The sequence below is a fragment of the Mesocricetus auratus genome, unplaced genomic scaffold (genome assembly GCF_017639785.1).
Source record: "Mesocricetus auratus isolate SY011 unplaced genomic scaffold, BCM_Maur_2.0 Super-Scaffold_2245, whole genome shotgun sequence".
Lineage (NCBI taxonomy): Eukaryota > Metazoa > Chordata > Mammalia > Rodentia > Cricetidae > Mesocricetus > Mesocricetus auratus.
The window spans coordinates 34973925-34993233 of record NW_024429180.1 but is presented as its reverse complement, the minus strand read 5'-3'; the positions used below and the strand labels follow the sequence as shown (position 1 = coordinate 34993233).

The 19309-nt window shown below is 38.2% G+C and overlaps 1 protein-coding gene across 3 annotated transcripts in view; it reads right to left on the bottom strand.

The window, feature by feature from the left end:
• Positions 1 to 19309, bottom strand: part of Diaph3 (diaphanous related formin 3) — a 433102-nt gene that overhangs the window by 293154 nt on the left and 120639 nt on the right. For 2 of the 3 annotated variants that reach the window (XM_040754912.1, XM_040754964.1), the window contains 4 exons: positions 10432 to 10506; positions 10282 to 10351; positions 6683 to 6819; positions 4034 to 4139 (listed from right to left, as the gene is read on the bottom strand). In XM_040754912.1, the coding sequence (XP_040610846.1) occupies positions 4034 to 4139; positions 6683 to 6819; positions 10282 to 10351; positions 10432 to 10506 (388 nt within the window). Of the gene's footprint in view, positions 1 to 4033; positions 4140 to 6682; positions 6820 to 8643; positions 8768 to 10281; positions 10352 to 10431; positions 10507 to 19309 lie in introns of those variants that run through there. The other variant, XM_040755016.1, reaches the window with a different exon arrangement.

Sequence of the window (19309 nt, the reverse complement as noted above, 5' to 3'; positions counted from 1 at the left end):
AGATATTTTTTTTTATATTTTATTTTCCAGTTTAAATTTAGGTAAGAAACGAGGTTGCTTCACAAGTCAGTTCCAGGTCCCTCTCACATTCCCTCCCCTCCTCCCGTGCCCTCCCCCAACCACTCTTATCCCCTCATTCCCCCAGGGAGGGTGAGGCCCTCCATGGGGGTGTCCATAGTCTGTCATTTCATATAGGGCAGGGCCTAGACCCTTCCCCAAGAGTTCAGGGTGAGATATTTTATATCTCACATTGAATAACCAGAAGCCTACATCAAAAAGTGAAATCCTTGTGAAGTGGGACAGCACACAGCCTTAACTCTTAACCCAGCCTTCAGAGGCAGAAACAAGCAGATCCCCTCAAGTTCAAAGCCAGCCTGGTTTACATAAAGAGCTCTAGGATACCCAGGCCTGCATAAAAGTTCAGATGGATGAATGCATAAATATATATATGCATACATACATACATAGGTGATAGTTAAGAAGTAAAATCTGGGCTATGGCTCAGTGAGTAAAGCCCTTAATGAGCAAGCATATGGATGTGAGGTTGGATGTCCAGAATGTACATATAGATGGACACAATGACATCTCCCCAGACCCAGTGCACCTACATCAAGTTGGAAGGTAGAGAAGGAAGGCTCGCTGGAGGCTCATAGGCCAGCCAGCCTATCAAAACAGGGGTAAACAACAAGAAACTCCATCTCAAAAAAGGTGAAAACCAAGAACGAACACCTAAAGATATTCTCTGACCTCCACAAATGTGTGATGGTCCATGCAAGCAGGCAGAAACACACACACACACACACACACTCACACACACACACACTCACACACACTCACTCACACTCTCACACACATACACACACTCACACACTCACACACACTCACACACACACTCTCACACACTCTCTCACACACTCACACTCACACACACTCTCACACACACACTCGCAGGCAGGCAGAAACACACACACTCACACACACTCACACACTCACACACACTCACACTCACACACACTCACACACACTCACACACACACACTCGCAGGCAGGCAGGTAGAAACACACACACACACACTCCATGTGTGCAAAGAAAACCCATCACAAATTTAAAAGGGAAAACAAGAATTTAGAGTAGTTCTTTCCACTATCTACTCTTAATCTCTACACTAGAAGTTATTATGAATATATTTTAAAAACAAAGAGCTGGGTTTGAATAAAGTAAAACACAGCTTTTCACTTCTTTGTGAAAACTAATTTGTAACACTATGTTTGTGTAAACTAATTTGTAACTCATTTCAATACATACAGAACACAAAAAACTTAGCAATACCAGTAAGTGTAGCAAAATATACATTTACTGCATACCTTGTGCGATAATTTCCTAAAATCAATTCAAATATAAGTGGCCACCTGTAACTTGGCAAAAAGTTCTCAAGAAATGCATCAAATACGTGATTGGTACATTTGTCAAACACCATGTTGATGCAACCTCCCTTCAACTATACCTCTAATAACTTAACAACAAACAAAGCAAATAACTCATGATTTAGAAATTAATCAACTCTGAAAAGGCTAAGAGAAACATCATTTTAACAGCCAAAAGAGGAAAAGAAACCAAATACCTGACAAAAAGCTACTGATGAATTCAATGTGGCATAACAGTGCAACAGAAACACTAAGTGGCATGTTTTAGATGGCATAGTGATATATATATTCCAACATGAAAGAACCTTGACTATTTGGCAGATTGAAGAATCTAGTAGTGTGGTGGGCATAGTTGCACACACCTGTAATCCCAAAATTTGGGAGGGTATTTGGAAGGTAGTGGCAAACAGATCTCAATGAGTTTGAAGCCAGTTTAGTCTATATAGTGAGTCCCAAGATAACCAGAGACAGAGCTATAGAGACCCTGTCTTGAAAATAACAACTACCTGAAAAAAAAAAACAAAAAACAAAAAACATCTGGTCATATAGAGTCCGTGTATGTGTAATGTTTGGCACATGTAAATCTGTGCAGACAGAAAGAAGTTGCCTATAGCTAAAGGGTTATAGTTAAAGGAAGATTTTATTTAGGAACACTGAAAATAATCTAAAATATAGCTAGAGGTATATATCAAAAAATGACCAGACCTCAGTTACAAAAAAAGAACCCTATATAGATAAATTGTAGGATATGTAGACTTCATGTAAATAGAACTTTTTTTAAGTTACCTGAAAACTATTCAAATTTTAATACATGAAATATTTGAAATGCATTGAAGGCTTAATCTTTAGATAGAAAAAAAATGTAGAATCAGATGAAAGAGACATTGAAATTGGTACAGATGAGGAAGGAATAATAAGAACAAGGAACATGCAAAGAATTAGAGAATAAATAAGAAGGAAAAGGAAGAGGCAAGACATGAAGCGAACGAGTTAGAAGAAAGCAAAAAACAAAAACAAACAAACAAAAAAAAAAAAAAACAAGAGGAGGAAAGCACAAAACAGAGCAACCCTGGCCTGTGAGGTAGTACCACTACAGAAAGCCGGTGAGCCCCAACTATCCACCCTAGACAATGTGGTGATATTTTGTTTATAATCTAACAACTAAAGCTTGCTTGAAGATCAGAGTACAAAGCTAGCGACAGTAGCCATAGAGGCCAGACAGTGGTGGCACACACCTTTAATCTTAGTAGACACACTAGTTAGCCATAAAAGCTGGGCATAAAAGCCATAAAAAGTGGTGCATGCCTTTAATCCAAACACTAGAGAGGAATATGAGGCGGGTGGAGACAGGCATGCAATATATTCAGTGTACAGTCAAAGTGCGGACAGGATTATCCATTTTGATCTGAGCCTTGGTAGAAGTAAGAACTGTCTAGTGGTTGGCTGCTTTGCTTTTCTGGTCTTCAGACAAGTTTTAGTTAGACCACAAGTTAGTTAGACCACAAATAAAACATCACCCCTTAACAAAACAAGAGCTGAGGCTCTATCAGCAGGATACAAGCAATAGAGACCCTTTAGCCTTATCTTCAATCTTGGTATTGCCAACAGCAATAAATCCAGCCACAGGGTTCCAATGGGACCACTCTTAGCATGGCATGTGACATCACAGAAAAAGTTCGTTAGTTTCACAGTTCAAATATCATTAGATTTTTTTTAAATACCCTGTATGAATTTTAACTTTAACTTGATGTTTTTAAGTTTGAAGAAGATTCCACTTTACTATTCCTCTCACGCTAATAAACAAATCAGCAAGAACCATACTGCATTACAGGCCTCTTTTTAAACATCTATAATATTTCTCATATACAAATTGTTGCATTATGCTCAAAGCCCATTTGTGTCATGTCATTCAGCATACTGATAACAAGTTGAGAATCCTTTCAAATTTCCCAAAAGTAAACTCACAGTTAGGCCTATTCAAGATTTAAGTATGGAATGGAGAATTAGATGTGAATATTCCTTTAGAGTTAAAGCTAGATATGGTGGCACTCAGAAGTGGTGGCAGGAGAACTGTCACCAAGTTCATGGCCTATTAAGACTACAAATAAATTTGACCATAACTATGCATCTTTATTTCTTTTCAATTAAATAAGCATTAATTGTATTTGCATACTGAAATGGTAATAGCTAACCACAACCGTGAGGAGGCAAATACTCTGAAGAATGATCTATTACCTCCTCACTATTATTCACAGAAACTCCAAGTTTCAGCTACAAGATCTAAAATAATGACAAGTCATAATTCATATAACTGAGGAATTGCTTTAAATTAAAATTACTAAACAATCACAGTTCTATTATGATATGGTTTGTAGAAAAATCTGTAAGTTCATAGTTGGAAAATCAACCTAAGGAAGAACATATGGGTATTCATCAAGATATATGTAAGATGTTATCAGAATACAAACTAGAATACTATCAATGCATTGAATACAAAAAGGGCTATATTTACAGTTATACGATGTTTACACAAAAGTCAATCACAAATGTTTCAAACAATACACATGACTTGTCACTCATAATTAGATTCTTAAAACTTGAAACCTACTTGCAGTTGCACTGAATTGTGCCGAAGGCCTTCGACAATGAAAAAAAATCTGTCAATTTTTCTTTCTTCTCCAGCTGATGTCAAGGCTTCTAAAACTTCTTCAAGGCTGTCAGAAATTTGAAGTCTATTAGTTAAATAGCAAGGATCAAATAAGAAAATGGCACACAATTGCTTTATCCTGCTAATTAATTAAATGTGCCCAGGCAATAGTGGCATTTGGAAGTAGCTTACTGAGTTCATACCACTACTAATGTGCACACTACCTGTTCAAATTAGTGGAATGCATTGTGACATTCCCATGCATATGTACACCATACATTTGTCACATCCACTTTCCTAACACATCTCCCTCTCTGGGGTTTTAACACCATAGGTAACTTTACTACCTTCTAGTGTCACATTAGCTCCCTTTCCTCCACTGGTATCCACTTGAGGGAAGCCTAGCTTCAGTCTTTCTGTGTGCTCTAGCATGCATTTTGATTGGTTTATTCCTGGCCGACAACCTGGGAAGTTGGTTATCAAGCATCTATAAAACAGCTCAGGTCAGGACTAACTTGAACCATTTTGCCAATATAGGCTTACACTGGGTTTTTATTTTTACTGTGTTATTGCTACATAAAAGTATACAGTATGATGTGACAATTTCCACGCATGCTGGTGCTATATAATGGCAAAGCAGGAAAAGCACATGTATCTCCCCAAGTAAGTCATTCTCCCATGATAACAGCACTTAAAACAAATTCTTCTACCTTTTGTAAAACACACACTACCATCTTCTAGAATCAATACACCATGGATTTTAATGTATGTAACTATATGCAGTATGTATATTATAAACCAATATAAATAGGAAATCAGGCAGAAAAGGGTTAAACAACTTATTCTCAGTCTAACAACTATTTCTGAAATCTGGCATCCTTCAAAGGCTGCATAATGTCCCTCAAATAATGAAACTGTGACAGTCAAAAGAAATAGTAGCAAAATACAGTAAATAATTAAACCTAAAATACATTATTTGTGAAAAGATCATGTTCCCTTCTAAAACAGAAAAAGTATAAGTTCATCCTCTGTGGAAGATAATTTTCAGCCCTAAATATTACTTGAGTCACTCTGACATTCATTCCAATGAAAAGAAACAATGAAAATAACACAGAAAGACTGAAAATCTACTTCAGTGGTAGAGAGCTCGTCCAGCATGTGTGAGGCCCTAACACATGAGAAAGGGGAAAGAAAACAGAAAAAGGGAAGAGGGAAATGGAGGAAAGAACGGAAGAACAAAAGGGAAGAAGGACAAGCTAAGAGTCTGAACGGAAAAAGAGTAGAGAAAAACAAGCGAATTAGGAGGGAGGAAGAGGAAGGAGGAATGGAAAGGAATGGAAAACAGAGTAAAAGGAATGACAGGAGGGAGAGTTCAGAACCATACATCAATATACATGCATACAGGGCACATACCAACTTTTAGGGCACACCAAACTCTTAGCAATCTTTCTAGATTGAGAAAGTACTGGCACTAGATGCCAGGTCTTTTCCATGCATGGGACACAGGTCAGGTTAGTCAAACAACGTCTATAGACACAGAGGACATATACATAAAGAATCGGTTCAGAGTGGTGTATCACTGGCCAACTACAGCCAGAGTCAGCTCAAAGTCACCTTCTCTAGCAGGACTGCCCCAAGACTGACTTTCACATGAGTGTAGAAAGAACTCAGGCTAAGAAGATCGCATACTGAGAACTGCAAGGCTCCTAGTGTCAGAGTTCATCTCCTGAGAAGAACTTTCTGTCCGCTCTAACCTATAAAAGAATCGACACACTTGCTGCTCAACACTCCAATTCTTCCTCTATGTAAGCATAAAGCTAATGTCCGGTACCCTAAAGATACATGTGAGACTGATCAGTGGACGCTGTGGCCAGTACACAACTCAATGAACACTTCGTCCTATGGTTTTCACCATCATTCAAATCCTTAAATGGCTTATTGGAACCAGGGCCAAGCATAGGCCTTTGGAAAAGTTTGAGCCAGGCTGTTTCAATTCTCTGTCAACTATGAGCACTGTCTTGGTTCTTTTGATTGTTCAGTTTACCCATTTTCAAAAACATTTTAAAGATTTACTTATAATTTGGATCCTAATCTTCTCTAAGGTGTTGGGGCATGTATCTTATCATTAGGATATATGCTGAGTAGCTGATAAGGTACAAACTTAATAAATGCAGTTAAGTGCCTTGAAGCTTTAATGTGTTGTATTACTATAAACTATTCCACTCATAACATCTGTCTTACGAATAAATTTTCAAAAAGCAATGTACTTGTTTTTAGAAGAAGTAAGCATGACTCATAATTTCAATTAAATATGTATATATACATAATTAGATAATAAAAAGAACCCATTTACCCATTTGTATATTTTCTCCCTCTACTTTGAGTTTTTATTAATTGCTGAACTGAAAGTAGTTTAAAATAAACATGATGAGGAATCAGTTGTTCACAGAATTATTTTAGTTACTAATTAATAATTTGAATATCAAAATGATTTGGCAAATATTTCAATTATGCAAATAAGAAGCTGAACTAACTGCCCAAGCATATAGGAACATTTAAGCAGTAATCTTCTGTCTATCACTGGATGCAGGAGTCACAGTGGAAACTTACATGCTTTCCTCCCCTACAATGCATACTGCAGAAAGAAGCTTCACCACATCCGCCATCATACTGGGTTGCTTGGGGTCCATGGCTTTCGCCAACAAGGAAAGACTCCTCTCTTCACTCATAATTCTTTCTAAGCCATACTGTAACATTACAAAATAAGTTAACTGTTATTTGAAGCGATGGTGCATAAATTTTAAAAATTACATTTTGCCTCTAAGAAAAAGTATGAACATCTTGCAACACCATAAAAATTTACAGAGTATCAATATTGAGTTAAGAGCTGTGATAATCTACCAAATGCAAAGAATGCATGGAGAAATAAGGGATTCTCATCATTAGAGTGCAAAACAAATAGACAAATATTAAAACACAGAGGGCAGGACGACCTCTGTCCTCAAAAAGAAAAGTTGGTAAAAGAGTTACAAGTAAACACCTAGATCAGCACTGTTCAAGAGAAAGAAAAAATAAACCACAGCATTAATAATTATATGTCATTTCCATTAAATATTTTAAATAGTTAACCTGGTGTATTAGAACAATTTATTTTCCTGAAGATAGAAAATCAAGTTGCATTTCATAATTACACACCTAAACTCAGACTAGACACATTTCAATGTTCAAAACCAAACAGCTACCACAAGAAAGTATAGGTCGAGATGTGAACATAGTATGTGAATGGACAAAGGAAAAGCACAATTTGGAAATGAACTGTGTAGAAACTTCCATACTAGGAATGTCTATTCTGAGCACAATGGTATTATCATCAAGAAGTCAATACTGCTGTAAATAAGAATATACATAATGAACGGGTAAGGATAAAGTTTATTTGCTACTGCCACCATGTCACATCCAATTAGAAAAATGTGTAGGTATAATAAAGCCATATTATTTTAAAGAAGTATGTTTCTCTTGGCATTAGTATATAAATACATACAATAAAAGACACCAAGTAATACTTCTACCTCCCATGTAATTCAGAGGATCTTCTATTGTCTGAAATTTATAGATCAGGTCACTATTATAAATGAACACAGGAGCAGTAATTCCAATTATATACCTATCGATGATGGTTGAAAATTGGCAATATGTTAAGTATCAAAGCCTAAACTCTAACAAGCTTAAATAGAAATGCTTTATTATAAAAATCATGTTGATAATTTTATTATCTCATATGTAGTAAGCATTTATATAAAAAGAGAAATACACAAACAGGAACACCTGACATTGTGCTGATATAGTGCATTTGCTGGAAAATACTATGGTAAAGAGGTATGATGGAGGGAATGTAAGCAGAGGAGCCAAAACCCCAGAAATGGGAGTGTTAAAAGTTCTTTTTCCTCCCTAAACAGGAGGTTTACTGACAAAGTAGTCAGGAAAGGGCTCACTTTTATGATGTTCCTAACTATTTCCTAACTACAAGCTGAGACATCAAAAGCTGGCATAGAGCTAAAAGCCCACACCATGCCTTGGTAGTACTGCAGAAAATTGTCAGTAATTTAGAAAGGACCATTTGGACCTGACTCAGAAAGTCAAAGATTAGCAAGTACCAACAGCATGTTCTGCCCTAACAAACCTGCTGGCTGATGAAAGCTTGTCTCCAGGGCCTTCCTCCCAGATTCATAGCCATGTGGCTTTCCCGGACCCAAGACAATCTGGCATGTACTGCAGTCAGACTTCCTACATTTCCATCCAATATCCTTATAATAACTACTGTGGGTGAAGGCTGGAATATGAGCACACTCGGGTCTCATCCTTTGACCACCATCCTGTGACCCCCAAGGCATGTCTTCTAATTCTTTCAATGTGAAAAAAGGCAAAAATTGATGAGCTCATATAGAGACTAGAATGAGATTGGATTAGAACTTTTCCACAACTAATACTACACAGGGAACTGCTACATACTTCATTAAAATTATGGATGGAAAGATTTAGAAAAAAAGAAACTGTGAGTAATATTCACTTACCAGTGCTAGCATCACAGTGCTTTTAATGAAGGCTTTTACACGTGAAGGAGCTATCAACTATATGGAAAGGTCTAAAAGAGTTATCTTTCCTGAATGTCAAGGACCCACTTGGGGTAATATAGTAACTGTCCTATTCTATACCCTGAACCAATGCTGGGTTCTATTTGCACTCAACAGAAGGCCTACTGTTACCTAATGGAATTCCAGGCTGCTGAAGATGATATGTATAGAACTTGACGTCTACCCTATATGCCATCCTAGAACCTTCATCCAGTGACTAATGGAAGCAGAGTCCAACACCCACAGCTAAGCACTGAACTGAACCCCATGGAACCCAGTGACAGAGAGAGAGAGGAGTGATGAGCAAGTTGGCAAAAAATGGGCTGGTGAAACCAGCAGAGACAGCTGATCTGAACAAGAGGGAGCTCTTGGACCCCAGACCCACAGCTGGAAGGCCAATATGGAACTGATCCAGACCCCCTGAATATGAGAGTCAGTGAGGAGGCCTGGGCAACCTATGGGGCCCTGGGCTACTAGTAGACAAGTGTTTACCCCTGGCATACAAATGGACTTCATGTGTCCATAACACAAAGAGGGATTCTCTCTCAGCCTGGACTCTTAGGGGAGTGCCTGGACCCTGCCCTGAGTGAAATGCAGACTCTAGATATCCCCTATGTGGAAGGAAGTGGGGATAGGGTGGGAGGCTGGGGGGGACAGTGGTGGGGCTGTGGGAGGAGGGGAGGGAGAGGGAACTGGGATTTACATGTGATTCAAGCTATTTAAAACTAAAGTAATAAAAATGTTTAAAAAAACACATAAACATTTGCTATATATAATAGAATTAAATACTAATATTTTAAGCATTTACATACTTATCACTCTGGAAAAAGACAAAATATGCTACATTAAAATTAACCAACTGTGCAGGTTTTCTAAAGAAGAGTCATCACACATGTAAGCACCATAAGTAACCTTTGTTCCCCTGATGCCTAACAACTGACATACCTACCATTACATCTCATAGCATACAGTAGATGATCTTACAGTCAGCTAAAGAAATGGGAGGAAATGATGCTAATGTCAGCAATCCCCATGGGGGTGACTTGGTAGAGATGGCCTAAAGTCTTGTGGTTAACTCAACTTTACTAAACAAAGGCTGCACTACACAACTTTAATACACAGATGTGTCATATTATGCTGGCTAAATAATAAATGCATCACTGCTGCATTTCTAGAATCCTTTCATGTTTGTATATGTTAATTTTATCATAGGTTTTAAATTCTCAGGAAATGGACCATGGGTCTCCACAACTTGAATCTCTGGTAACGCATATTACAACAGACTATACTTAGTAACAGTGTACTACACTAAAGCCTTGATCCTACTGACTTTTTGAAAATCAATAGAGGGAGAGCAGCAAAAGAAGGATCAAGGTAAAGAGAATAGGAGAGAGAGAAAGTTCCTCTGCAGACAGGGTTCATGTTGCAGGGGTGGGTGTGTTCACCTCCCAACTTCTTCCAAGATCTCCTGCACCATCAACATTGGTAACAAACTCATCATCATGCCATCGCATGCAAGTAGAACTCTCACTGTTGTGTAAGAATCTGTGCTGAGCAAAGGACAATTTTCCTGCATACCTGTGTGTTCATCAGGGCTTTCAGACACTGGATAACTTTGTGCTGACTCTTCTTTACAACTCTCTCTTGGCTATATTAACAAAAAAATGACAATATTAGATTACAGCTGGACAGACTAATAGAGCTTAATTAAAAATTATTAATACTTACATTTGCCCATTAATCAGTTTTTCCAAAATGTCCAGTAATAATCCGAGTCCTTCATGTCCAAAGCTCTGTACCCAACTGAAAAACAAAACAAAGGTTGAGTTGCACATTAAGTTGGTAACAGTGAAAAACGAAATGCTATATGCCTGTAATTACTGTAAAAGTTTTATAGTCATGATCATGTCTACAATGTAAGTAGAATACTAGATACAAAACTGTCCAAGGTTCATATACCTTGTCTGTAAGTAGTAAGGAACATTATGGTATAGACAGCAGTTGCCTGGTGCACTCTGGCTTCTGAGAACTGAGTCTCTGCTATGCTCCATGTTCAGCATGTTCATAACTAGGAGTTCTCCAAGGAAATATAAGTATTTACACATAATCTTGTAAAAACTATGAAACAGAACTTCACACAGCACAGGGACTCACTAGATCACCACAGCACTGGAGCTACCAACTAATCATAAATAGGCATCACTGAGCATAAAAACAAGTCATATACAATTAACACTGTCACTTTCTCGATTAAGATACAAAGTCAACTTTTCCAATGAAAACAAGCAAAAGCTAGAATGACAACAGCAAAGTATTAACCTAAAAACAGATATGTACGTATGAGAAAAATTGTACAAAGCTCAGAGGTAACCCTCTACTTCCACAACTGAATAGGAATGGTCCCATAGAATTATGTGTTTCAATGCTTGGCCCTTAGAGATTGGCTCTATTAGAAAGTGTGGTCTTAACGGACTAGCTGTGATCTTTTGGGAGAAACTTTGTCCATGGGATTGGGCTTTAAGGTCCCAAACGCTCAAGCTAAACCTAGGGTGGGACACAGGCTCTTGCTGCCTGCAGATTAAGATGTAGAACTTTCAGCTCCAGCTCCCAGTCAGTCTGCATGCTACCATGTTCTTGCCTTGACAATAATGGACTAAACTTCTGACTGAAACTTTAAACCAACTCCAATTAAATGTTTTCTTTAATAATAGATGCCATGGTCGTGGTGTCTCTTCACAGCAATAAAACCCCTAACTACGACAGAAGTCAAGAGATTGTGTGCAATGGTCTTAAGCACACTGTGGGGGAAAAGGTCTTCACCATAAATGCTGCTAGGATCCTTGACATCCATATACAGGGTGAAGCCAGATCTTTATCCCTAGCTAGTTAGACAAGTTGAGTATAAATCATTAAAAGACTGATATGTAGAAAGTGAAACTATAAGTTACTTGATTACAAGAAATCAGAAGCACTTCAGGACACTGGAACAGCAAGAAAAAAAATTTTTAACAGATTCCTAAAGGTACAGGAAACAAAAGCAGAGGTAAACAAATAGGATTACATCAAAAGCTTCTGTACCATGGCAAAGGAAACAATACAGCAACTGAGGCCAACAGAAAAGCAAAGGCCTTCAACACAGTGAGAGAAAGGATTGGCAGGTAAGAGATCTCACCAGTGGCCAATACCTACATTATAGAAAGAGCTCCCGATGCTCAATTGCAAAAACAACAATAACCTGATTAATAAGTAGAAAAACTATATAAGTGATACTTCTTAAAAGAAAACAAAGGAATAGCCAACAAGTAAATGAAACATGCTCAACATAGCTAACAGCCAGGAAAGAACAAGTCAAAGACAAAGTAAGCTATAGCGCCATTCCAGTAAGAACTCCTAACAAAAAAGACAAAACAAACACCATCTGTCAAGGATGGGGGTAAAGGGAAGGAATGCACACAGCTGGCAGCAATGTACATTAGTAGAGCCATTACAGGAAACAGCAAGAGGCCTCTTCACCATTTAACAAACTGCAATATGAACAATCAATTATAAAAACAATTTGTAATATTAGAATCACATCCAAAGGAAATAGAGATAAGTCAGAGACATTTGCACTCCCGTGTTTACTGTACTGTTCACAACTGCCAGGTGGAACTGTAAGCATTTCGCCAGACCTGATGAGATGGATGGGGTTAGATTATGGACCTAGGGAGCCAAAGAATACTGAGTGTTACAGCTCGGATGGAAAGTATTCTGGCACTCTGGAGCCAAGGAATACCATAGGTCACAATAAGCATAGCAGCTTACAGCCCTGCTTCAAGGAAAGCTTCCCCAGTTTATCAGCTCTGCTCTGTAAGGAGAGGGTTTCCCCAGGAAGTTGTTACAGTTCTGCTCCAGTCTCCCTGAGAGCAGAGTGTAACAACTTTGCTTAGCCAGGGGAAGGTTTCCCTGGTTGAGAAGTATTACAGCCCTGCTCTGCTCTGCTCTGGGTCATCTCTATTCTGGCAAAAGGCCTCACCAAAACGTCATTCAAGAGATTTATTGAGAGGGAAGAATCCAGGATATGGCTGCCCTCTGCCAGGGTGGCAGGGGACACTTGGGCAGCCCAAACAGTCACAGGGTTTCTATAGGGATTCTTAGGCGGTGAAATTTTTCAGGGGATTGATCAGATTTCAATCCCTGGGCTTAGGATAGCTAGCTCTCCTGCGCGGGGACTGTTTAGTTTTCTGTACAGGGTTAGGTTCAAATTTGGCTCTGGTTTCACAGCCAAAATGTGTTTCTTTTACAGGTTTTTTTTTTTTTTTTTTTTTTTTTTTTTTAGCCTTTTGGCTCTAGTTTTAGGGCCAGGGTGTATTTCGTTCACTGGCTCTGATTCCAGAGACAAAGTGTGCTTCTTTGGTACTGGTTTCAGGGTCAGGGTGTATTTCTTTGGTTCTAGTTTCAGGGCCAAAGTGTGTTTCTTTGACTCTGCTGAAGGTGTGTTTCTTTGGATGGACCCTTTTGCCTACAAGAGCAACTGAGTGCCTAGAATCTAGTTCCTAGAAGAGGAAATCTGATGCACATTCACAGCGGAACATTAATCAGGCATGAAAAAAAAATGGCTATACCAAGAAATCCTTATATGAAGTGAAATGGATCAGGCACAGAATGGTAAGCACTGAGTCATCTCACATCGGAGTCGAATCTAGAAATACTTATCAAATTCAACCTGAGACTCTAGGGGTGCCTATCAGAGCACACCTAACAGTGTGGATGCATGAAGAGTTTGCTGAATGGGTACTGACAGGAAGGCACAAGTGCTTCTGGTATACACTAGAGGGGTTGCAACTAACAACTATGTGCTACACATCTCTAAAGTCAGAAGAAAGAGTTTTAAATACTGGTACCCAAAAGAAAAGATTGATAGTGGTGGTACAGACCTTTAACCTGACAAAATACCACACACTCTGGATAGCTTTTAACGGTACAATATAACACATTATATATAGTTTTCATATTCCTATTTACAACTTAGCTAAAACTATGCACAATGCTTAAAACTTAACTTCTGCATTTAACACTCTGTGGACACAGCCTCACCACCTGTAAATTTTCAGAATGTCTCAAATCCCAAGAAGGCAAATAAATGTATTTCTACACTGCACATTTCTTTGCATTTACAATGGTGGTCTCCAGTCAGACTATCTTCCTCATCTCTTCTCTGCCCAGTGAAAGCCATGAAATACCCAATTCAACAATGCCAGGAACAGCAAAGGCACCCACCATCAAAGACTGAAGACCACTATTAGGGCTGAGATGAGGGAAACAGCTAAATAAATGCCACTGCTTTCAAACGAAGCTGCTACTTCAAAAGTGAAGAGTTTACTTTCTCCTATCAGCTACACACAGATTACCCACAGGCATTTCAAATCTGGCTTTCATGTTTCATGAAAATACCTACAGCATCCGCTTAGCTATTTCCCTTGTTTACATCTTATTCAGTATTTATTCTTATTTCACATGCACTGCAGCAGCTTGAAATCAAACATGTAAAGAGTAATTTGTAAGTTTCACTTGACGGCATTGGGATGCATGGAGTCTCTGCTCATCGAAACCTCTGGTGTTAGTCTTTCCCAGTGGGCCTACAATATTTTATTTAATGTGAACTTTCATCCACCACTATATTCAAAAGTACATCTATGAAGAGATTCTAAAGCTAATATGAAGATCTGAGATTATTCATATTATTTACATTTCCAATCACTGCCAAATAAAGTTACTATTTCACTGAATTGCCTTAACCATAACATGCAGGGTAACTTTAAATTATGCTAATGTAACAAAAATGGTTGTGGTTAGTATGCTAATGTTTGTGATGAAGGGTAGAACTTAGGAAGCAAACAAATCCCATGCAAAATAGAAAATACTCAGATCTGAGTAATTAATAACAGAACGTAACTACATAAGCTTTATCAACCCTAATACAATTATAACTAGAAAAATTGGACCCACAGTTCTCAACAACTCTAGACATCCCAGATATGTCTTTTCTAGACTATAAAGTCATTAAATTTTTAAGCACTCATATATATTACATATAACCTAACTGTCCATCAAACAAAACTTCCTAAGGTAACATGAGAATAAGCAAATCTCAAACCACACTATAATCTTTTCATTATGGGAATTAATTAATCAAGGGAAAAACAAACTGTGAAGTGAATACTGTAAGACAAAAAAACAGTACCATGTTAGCCTTACAGATTTCTCAAAAAGAAATTGCTTTGTCTTGAGAGAGGGGGAGAGAGAGAGGGAGAGGGAGAGAGAGAGAGAGAGAGAGAGACAGAGACAGAGACAGAGAGACAGAGAGACAGAGACAGAGATAGAGAGACAGAGAGACAGAGAGACAGAGAGACAGAGAGAGAGAGAGAGAGAGAGAGAGAGAGAGAGTTTGAAATATAATTACATCCCTTTCCTCCTCCAAAGCTATTTTCTTTAATTCTTTGAGAATTTCAAGCAGTGGATTTTGATTGACAAACCCCTCCCAAACTCCTGTCAGGTCCACACCTCCCTCCCCTACTGTGTGTCCTCCTTTTCCTTTAAACATCAAGTCCAAGTCATGCTGCCCATCTCTTCTTGTTGGTACGGCCATCCACTAGAGCAGAGTAGGACAAGAACAGCAAAAGTTTTGATGCTTCTTTCCATGCTGCCTTTTAAATGAGTAATTTCATCAGTTTTCTGTTTATTCAAAGTATTATGTTATGAAAAACCTACACTTTATATGACATACATGGTATTTTTGGAATTGAACAATGGAGTGGATACAGAAGTAACAGATAAAGGAGCAACATACTATTTAAACATAAAAACTAAAGGAAGTGTTATTTAAAAGGGCAAATCAAAATATACACAAAGCCAAATATGGTGTAATGGCACATACTTCCAGCAATAGGGAGGCAGATACCAGTCTACACAGCAGCCAAGCCAGCGATATGTAGTCAGACTCTATCTCAAAAAACATAACAGTTTCCCTTTGGGACATGTGCATAAGCATTTGCACCCATTGTTGTAACAGACAGTTGTCTTCAGCAAACTCTACCCCACATTACAGTCCAATTCTAATTATTTTCTCACTCATTATTTATATGACACAAAAAACACATCTTGTCTTACAGAAGGTAAAATTAGGTACTGGCGTATGCAGCTCAGTAGTCTTGACAAGGGTTACCTGAAATCCACACATTACGTAAAAAAAAAGGAAAGTTTCTCATCAGTTTAGAAAAGGACCTGGAAAGCCATTACCAACTGATCTAGGAAGGAACAATCCTTAGGAAAAACAAAACAGCAGGACTTGCTCTCGGGCTTAGCAGCTTGGTGCCATCAGAAGTCATCTAACTATACCTGAGGTTGAGGATGAACAAGCAACATGTAAACATTGCTTCTTCATGAATGAAAACTGCAGAGATCATTAGCACATCCAGACTGGGGAGAGGGAGAGGAAGTGCTTCAAAGTAGAAAATAACGCATGTAGTATATATTAATTTTACCTGCCTCTTAAAATTTTGCAAAAGAAGATGATCAAATTCTCAAGTGCCTTGAGGAAAGCTAAAAAAGATCATGTAGGACTTGCTGACAGGGGTCTCAGTGTGGAAGAAGGAATGAGAGGAAGAAATAGAAAATCTTAGCAGAGACACAGAAGAAGCTAGAATTAGATGTCAATTCTTAATAATTAGGGTCCAAATGTTTGAAGGCAGTTTAGGTCACATAGAGCAATAATTGCTTCCGAGGACACATGATGAAATCAAAAGTATAAAAATGGCTTCTGAGACCTAGTTTTAGAAAGCAAATATGTCTGGTCACCTCAATGGACAGGGAAGACAACAGTCAAATCTCAGACTGGTCACAGAAATTCACTAGTCATCAGCTTGTTCTGTTTTAAGTTACTGCCTCTCTTTCTATGCGTTGTTAGGAAAGAAATGACAACTCTATCATGAATGATCAGACATCAAGTAGTCTACCAAACCATAAAGGTAATCTTACCCAACACAATTTCCTTAAGACTAGGAAACATTACTTCTGTGCCTGAACCTGGTGATAAGTTAAAGATGCAACAAATAATTCAGAATGAAGTGGAGGAGCTTTTGTTTCCTGCTGTTTCAGAAGACCCAACTTCACATAACAGATGGCTCACAACTGCCTCTAACTATAGTTCCAGGGGGAATCAAGGTATCTACTCTCCCTAGACACCTGTACTCCCATATACATACACACAAACACACATTTTCTAAAACCTTTTTTAAATTAGAAATAAGAATTTCAAAATAAAAGATAATCTCAAAAATGTACCTGGAAAATTAAACAGAGCCACATTTGGTTATTATATCTAGGAAAAGGGCCATGTAGTAAGAAGTTAAGGTCATTTGGATGTAGCACTTGCTCATGCTGGTGCCCAGATCTATACCTTTACTTTTCATGTGGCGAAGACAGCACAAGGAGATGCCGTCTTTGTAGTGTTACTGAGCTTGTTCCAGCCTTCATGCTACCAACATCAATTCAGCTTTCAGATCGAGTATGCGTCTACACTGAACCAAGAATGATGGATCTGGAGTCAATGTACTAATTCACATTTTAGGACTTGCCTGACTGCTGCTCAAAGGGTGATGTTTCCTTACTATTAAGCTTATGTTCAAGTATTCATTAACTAAGGCAGCCAGCCTTTTTTAAGGGGCTCACTGTGTGCATGATTCTGCATTAGGTATGAGAAATACAAAAATGAATAAAATATGTTCTCTGTCCTTGAAACAATCACAGATTAGTGGCTGAAACAAATGCTGGAACAAAGTTATTTCCATAATGCAGCAAGTGCTATCACTGTGGTACTATGGGAACAGAAAGATGTCGCAGTAACTGATGTCTGACCTAAGTATTGAAGGTTAAGTCACAGATCTGGAGGTTTTTTTGCAGGTGAAAATAGGCACAGAAGCATTAGCCATAAAAGGGGTTCCAATGATGAATATGACAGCAAGATCTATCAGAAATGACAAAGAAGGACACTGAGCCCTTGACTTAAGAACTATATACACCACATCATGGATAACAGGAAGTCACCAAACAGCTAGGCATGTGGGGAAGTTTATTAGGGCTTCAGAAGATATAGCATGGTCCAGAGAGAGGAAAAGTCTGTTCATATTTCATTCAAAAACATTTGTACTGTCATGGAGGCAGACTGCATAGCCCAATGGAGTCTGATGCTGTGTTGCAGGAACAGAGAAAAAACCTGTTCAAGGTTCCTGTGAGAAAGGAAAGTAAAGGTGGGTAGTGTATCACCAGGAAGTGGGTCCAAGATTGGCAAACATCATCTAGCTAGACTAAAAAGAACAATGTTTATTTGTATTTCTGACTAAGGCAGGTTTCAAATGCTCCATGGACATTACTGTACAAGAGGCATCTGGAAGACAAGTTAGCATGTAACCTAACAGTGATGGAGAAGAGAACACTAGTTCTCTGCCTATGTAACCCCATCTACCTAAAGAGATAAGTATCCTAACACCAGAAACTATGAATATACCATACCATGCAGGCAAAGAGAGGATTAAGGATATCAACAAGATAATCTCTGATTAAGAGACTATTTGCTAGATTACCTAGTTGATTCAGCTGAATCATAAGTCAGTAGAATTAGAAGATGAAAGTGGAATATTCACAACAGAAAAAGGAATCAACCCACCTTTATTTGTCATAAATGTGGGGTGTGTTTCCATTTACTCAGATAATACTTGAATTCATTCATGTTTTCACAGATTTCAGGATAAAAGTACTGAACTTAATTCATTAGAATTGCAATACTAAGAAAGTATAAGTGATCTTTTATTTTTTTCCAAGTTAGTAGCTAATACATAGAAATAAACTTGATTTTATGCACATCTTAAATCCTTCATCCCTGCTGAAGATACTGGTAAGTATCTAAGAACACTTAGTAATTTTGAAATTCTCTTTTTGAACAAAAACTTTTGTTTTTCCATCTGTAATCAGTACATTTTTCACTTTCTACTCTTGCCTCTGTTCTCTGAATATAAGCTTCAGCATGGTGATGAATAATGTACGTAGGTATCCTTGTCCTATTCCCAATCGTAGGGGGGAAGGATTTAGTCTTTCATCATTAGATATAATATTATTTGTAGGGTGTTTTTTGAATTATGTATTTTAATACTATTTTATGTGCATGGTTATCTTGCCTACATGTCTGTGCATAACGTGCATGCCTGGTACCCATGGAGGCATAAAGAGGGCACCAAGTGCCCTGGAACAGGAATTGCAAATGGTTGTTGGTCACTATGGGAATACTAGAAATCAAGCCCAGAACATCTGGAAGAGCAGCCAGTGCTCTTAACCACTGAGCGATCTCTCCAGTCCCTTATCAGTAGGACTTTTATCACTATCATGTGAACAAAGCTATTGAATGTAGTATTTTCCTAGAGCTGTTACAATAAAGCAAGGAAAAGTGGATGATGCCAAACAACATATGCACTCACTTATGCAGTGTACATTCTATTGTTTAGTCACTAAAAAGATTGCCTTTTGAAGCAACGCTGTCAAGGTCTCACTTTAGACATGAAGTATTTTTGCTATA